Source organism: Triticum urartu, chromosome 3A (assembly GCF_056163025.1).
Source record: "Triticum urartu cultivar PI428250 chromosome 3A, HENAU_Tu73, whole genome shotgun sequence".
Taxonomy (NCBI): domain Eukaryota; kingdom Viridiplantae; phylum Streptophyta; class Magnoliopsida; order Poales; family Poaceae; genus Triticum; species Triticum urartu.
Genome location: NC_141875.1, coordinates 561058143 through 561064142, shown reverse-complemented (window position 1 = coordinate 561064142; position 6000 = coordinate 561058143). Strand labels below are relative to the sequence as shown.

Below are 6000 nucleotides of genomic sequence, written 5' to 3'. Positions count from 1 at the left end.
TGTTGAGCCTTATCTTTTGCACGCGTACTTCATGGCTAGCTCGGCCCGCAGAAGAGCGGAGCAGACAGGCATGCACTCATGAGCAGAGTTCGTTGAGGCCACTTGCCGCTGAGCCATTGATCTTGATTCTGCCTTCCTGTTCTACATGTAAATAAGCTGCCTGCTTGTACAGTTGTACTTCATGCTGTTCCACGAGCCATAGAGAGTTTGGAAGCACGCGAGAGACACATCAACAACACGCTCGTTACTTCACTCAAGTTACATACCTGCACATTTTCAAGGCTGAAACCGCGTACAAATTCAGGCTCAAAAATGTCCAACTTACTCAACTGATGTATACAGTACATACTAAACTAATTCCCCTGGCAGTCAAGGGAACCAGCAGAACCAGAGAAGAAGATACGTGCCCGACAGCGTACCAACATTTTCGACTCCCAATCCCACGGTATATATATGAACATTTGCTACTCGACCTCTTCTGTGAAAAATGTACATGAGCTCGTTATCGTCGTCGTCGTCGTCGTCGCGAGCTGCCTCGCACGCACGCTCGATCGCTTGCTGTTCTGTTGCGGATCGACCGCCGGCTTCCTCGACCAAGCCGCCGTCCCCTATAGCACGACGTCGCGCCGCTTCTTGGGGTTGGCCCCCTCGGGGGCCCCTTTCCTCATCATCGCCACGAACTCGCTGTAGTCGATCCTCCCGTCCTGCACAGCCACGGCGAGCTTTCAGACCATCATTTGGCCAACGCAACGCACGCACGCACGCATCCATCCACCATCAACAAAGAATACACTCGTTAATTACGTTGTCGGCGTCGACTTCCGACACGATTTCGCTCATGTCTCTGCCGTCCAGAAGCCCCTTCTCCCGAAGGGCCTGCTCGAGCTCCTCCTTGGAAATGTAGCTGCATGCGGCAGCCATGGAAAGGCCAAGAATGAGTGAGTTCATGTCTGTCGATGAGGAGAGAATGTGAACTTGTCAGGTTACGTACCCGCTGTTGTCCTTGTCGAAGTACTGGAAGGCGGTGTAGAGGTGCTCTTCCCGGTCCATCCTGTTCATGTGCATCGTCGCCGTGATGAACTCATCGTAGTCGATCGTCCCGCTCCCGTCGGCGTCGGCCTGGACCAGCAAAGCTCAAAACGGGCCGCTATCTCCATGGACCTAGTAATTAATGTAGATAGAGAGACTTACGGCTTCCATAAGCTGCTCCACTTCGGCCTCCGTGAGCTTGGTCCCCTGTTTCCCCAGGCCCTTCCGGAGCTCGTCGACGGTGATGGTGCCGCTGTTGTCCGAGTCCATGCTCTTGAACATCTCCTTGAGCCCCCTGATCTCTTCCTCCGACAGGCATCCGGCGATGACCTGCATACCATCCGTTCAGAACATGAGAAATGGAGGTTCCTGAATAATTATTCAGAACCATGCATGGACAGACCCTTAGCGCAGCTTTCTTGAACTGGTTCATAGCCTTGAACTGCTTGAGCCTGTTCATGACGGCGTTGTCCAGCGGCGTGTCAGGCGCCTCTCCGTCTTCCTTGATCCAAGGATGGTCTGAACACCAAAACAATAGCATATCGTTGGATCAGAATTCTGAACTCGGGGTACGTGAAATGCAAAGAGATGTGCACGCACTGAGGACATCGTAGGCAGATATCCTCTTCTTGGGGTCAGAGTTGAGCATCTTTCTAACGAGGTCCTTGGCGCCGGACGAAATGCGTGGCCATGGGTCGCTGCTGAAGTCGATCTGCCCCCTCAGGATGGAATTGAAGATGCCGTGCTCCGATTCTGGTACAACAAAATTAAGTCTCAGTGATGCGTTTCGATTAGACTGTTATTAGGGGGGGTTAATTACTGTAGATTAGAAGATGACTCGCCTGCCCAGAAGGGAGGGACACCGCAGAGAAGGATGTAGAGGATGACGCCGACGCTCCAGATGTCCGCCTCCGGCCCGTAGTTCCGCTTCAGGACCTCCGGCGCGATGTAGTAGGCGCTGCCCACGATGTCCTTGAACACCTCCCCTGCAGCCAACAATGGCGCCAGAATTCTTTCTTGAGCAACGAAACGAAGCGGTTTCATTTGCTATTTTGCTTGGACGGGAAAGAAGAAGAAGATAAATGCATGCGTGCGTGCCTTGCTTGTAGAAGACGGATAGCCCGAAGTCGGTGGCCTTGAGCGGCGCGTCCTCCTCCTTGCTGAGCAGGAGGAAGTTCTCGGGCTTGAGGTCGCGGTGGATGACGCCGAGGGAGTGGCAGGTGTGGATGATCTCGACGATGGTGCGGAGCAGGGCCGCGGCGGCGCGCTCCGTGTACTTGCCCTTGGCGATGATCCGGTCGAAGAGCTCGCCGCCGGCGCAGAGCTCCATGACGAGGTGCACGGACTGCTTGTCCTCGTAGGCGCCCTTGAGCTCCACGATGTTGGGCTGGCCGGCGAGGTGGTACATGATCTGCACCTCGCGCCGCACGTCCTCCACGTCCTCCTTGGTGGACAGCTTGCGCTTGGCGATGGTCTTGCAGGCGAACTTCTGGCCGGTGGCCTTGTGCGTGCAGAGGCTGGTGACCCCGAACTGGCCGCGGCCGAGCTCCTTGCCGACGGTGTAGATGCTGCGCACGTCCTCCATGGGGCGGCCGAGCACGGGGCCGATGGCGGCCGGCGGCTTGTTCTGGGCGGGCGCGGAGGAGGGCGAGGCGCCGCCGGCCTGCACGGAGGCGCCGGCGCGGCGCGTGGAGGGGTCGGCGCCGGCGGCGGGCTCCGCATCCCCGGATCCCGCGCAGCAGTTGCCCATGGCGAGCCGGCGGGTGGGCGCCGGGGAGGTCAAGAATGCGGGGGATGCGGAGCCTCACGGGGGGAAGGCGACGCAGCCGCCGCGGAGGCTGTATAGGGAGCGGTGGGCAAGGAGGAAATAGCGGGAAACGCAACGGCCTCCCCGCCCGCTCCCCTCCTTCTCCTTGTGTTTGTTGTAGCCTTTCTTCCCCGTTTTGGAACCAAATGCCTTCGTGTCCTATCTTTTTCTTCTTCGTTCCTTCCTTGAGAGGAGAGGAGAGGAGAAAACTGGGAGACTCTCGTCCTGCTCGTGCGTGCGTGCGCGGGTTGACGAAAGCTGGCTAGGAAAATGCTGGGGGACTCGAGCACTTTCCAAGTCCAACTGATTCGTGCGCTCTTTTCTGGCTAATGATCAGCTGTTGTGCACCTCCGATCCGATCCCGTCGCTGCGCTGCGCCCCACTGGTTGCACACGCTGACACGATCTCAACCCCTTTCAGTTAGGGGGGAGGATGCAGGAAGGGCAAAGTGAACCAAAAGTAAGCGGCAACGCACTTGGCATTTGATCCGTTTTCGCTATAGCCCGAGGCAGTGGATGGACACGAACACGTAAGGCTTTTACCAAGGAATCTGATAACGCCCGAACGTCAGGTACTAGCACATGGCAAATCAAACGTTTTCGATAGTAAGTTTAGTGACGTCAGGATGGCAACTTTAGTTGGCAGGCACGGCAACTTCGTGCTTCAGTTTATTTTTTGACAGAAAATTGCAGTGTGTGTCAACTAACTTGTCAACCTTGCTTCATTAGAATTGTCATAAAAACGATCGATTTGCCATGTGCTCATACCTGTCGGTAGCTACTTATGATTTGGGTTTCGAAAAGTATTGTGTTTTGTTTGGGACAGTGGCTGACCTAGGAATAAAAAAGTAAATCTACCTAATCCAATTGTCATGTAACATAAGAAAAAAATAACATAAAAAAAATCGATCAAATCTCACAAATTAGTGTTCAGGAAATATTCCGATTTTGCAAAATTACAAAATAAATAGTCTTACGTGAAAGGTGCACACATAGAAAATTACAACACTAGGTAACTCTCCATTTTTGCATTGCATGAAAGTTTCAACTATCTCATCTTATCCTCAAAAAAGAAACTATGTTATCTTCACTTACTTTCAAAAGCACACCTCGTTTAAATAAATTTCACTAAGAAGTAGTTCGAGGGATCATCACTCGTGGTAGTTATCAACTTATTTTTCACTAGATTCATTGCAGAAAATACTCTTTCAACACTCGTTGTCGCCACCGGTAAGATCAATACCTACTTGATGAGTAAGTAGACCAAATCATAAAGATCATTCTTTTTTGTTTCAACAAGCATAATAGAGAGCTCACCAATGTATTACTTACACATCTAACTCTATGATCTTGTCTCATATCATCAATAAAGTTGGCGAGTTGAAATTCAAGCATTATCAAATCCGTGCTTCATATGTCCATGGGGTAGAATACGGAAGTCTCATTAACTTGAGTGCATCATAAAGAGGACATACAAATAATCAAACCCATATTAACCTCATCAAGCCAATTATTTTTTTGTCCCGAGACCATAGAACGATTGTTCTATGGTATTTTCCATTAATTAAAATAATATGTACAAACAAGGAAATTAAAACAACATGTCCCAACCTCATCAAACCGATTGTCAAGCTTTTGAATGATTTGATCGATGATACCAAGATATACTTCTCTTCTATAACGATCATCGTTTGTCTGTACTTGATAACACCGGTGTGATCTTCCATCAGGAACATCAACATCCTTGAACGGAGGAATTTCAATGCCATGTTTGTTGCAAAATAATTTGAAAGAAATTCTTCTCATCCATGAGACCTCATATGTTGCATTCTACTCTTTATCGTACTAACAAGTGACATTGCATTAACAGTATCTTGATAATGAGGTGTCCCGGTGTTACAGTCTATTTGGTTCTACCATGAGTCTAATCAGGACAAGATAATAAGTTGTCCATCAGAAATATCAACATCCTCGAACGGAGGAATTTAAATGCCATGTTTGTTGCAAAATAATTTGCAAGAAATTCTTCTCATCCATGAGACCTCATACGTTGCATTCTACTCTTTACCATACTGAGTGACATTGCATTAACAATATCTTGATGATGAGTTGTCCTGATGCTACAGTCCATTTGGCTCTACCATGAGTCTAATCAGGACAAGAGATAATGTGTTGTCCTGATGTTACAGTCCATTTTGCCCTACCATCAGTCCAATCAGGACAAGAGAATGAGTTGTCCTGATGTTTCATAATGCAAGAAAGATAAAACGCGATCCTACTATTACACCGTGTTGGGTTAGTTGCCTTTGCTGACAGACTGATATGATTCATTCCTGTCAAAGTTTTCTTCTCAAACTATCTTATTTGCTGGGAGACTCTCTTCCATGTAAGCTAGAAAAATGCAAAGTGACTCAATCCCTTTCTAAATCCAACTGATCCGTGCACTCTTTCTAGCTAATTAATGTTCTGCACTAGTACCTGCAGACCTGAAATTTTTGCCACCGCTCATAGTCTGTCTCTTGTGTTGTGTGAGTGGCGGTGCTGGCAGGGCTCACCGGACATGCATCCAACGTTTGCCCTGCGCCTCCCCCCACACCACCACTGACTTCCACCGATCCTCTTCCGTCCCTTGTTGCACCCCACTAGTTGCACGATGTTGACACAATGACAGCCCCCTTCGTTTGGGAAGAAAAAGAAATCCAAACTGAACCAGAGTGGAAGAGCGAGCGCGAGGTACTTGGCATTTGATCCGTTTCCACTAGCGCTAGAAACAAATCAGATGGTGTGAAATCCAACCGCAATTTGCCAAATTATTTGTTACGTGCAAGGGGCAACGCGTAACCCTTTTATGAAATCTGAATATTTGCTGAAAAGTACTGTGTTTTGATATGGAATGAATAATTTTTATAAACAGCGCAACAAAAAATTTACACTATACTCCCTCCGTTCCTAAATATAAGACCTTTTAGAGATTTCAATATAGAGTACGTAAGGAGCAAAATAAGTGAATCCACACTCTAAAATATGTCTATACACATCCGTATGTAATCCGTGTTGAAATCTCTAAAAGGGCTTATACTTAGAAACGGAGGGAGTACTTATGAACATTTTCTAAAAATGTCACAAACATACTTTTTAAAGCATACATTTTTTTTTAAATGTTGT

At 48.6% G+C, this 6000-nt stretch overlaps 1 protein-coding gene across 1 annotated transcript; it reads right to left on the bottom strand.

Annotated features, from left to right (window-relative positions):
• Window positions 1-444: 444 nt before the first annotated feature.
• LOC125545103 (calcium-dependent protein kinase 2) lies at window positions 445-3056 on the bottom strand. Its single transcript, XM_048708969.2, has 8 exons — window positions 2128-3056; window positions 1872-2015; window positions 1630-1782; window positions 1433-1548; window positions 1192-1359; window positions 992-1119; window positions 805-904; window positions 445-704 (listed from the first exon to the last, which is right to left on the bottom strand). Exons 1-8 carry the CDS (start codon window positions 2777-2779, stop codon window positions 609-611), a joined length of 1557 nt encoding a protein of 518 aa, XP_048564926.1. The 5' UTR covers window positions 2780-3056; the 3' UTR covers window positions 445-608.
• Between the last annotated feature and the right edge of the window lie 2944 nt (window positions 3057-6000).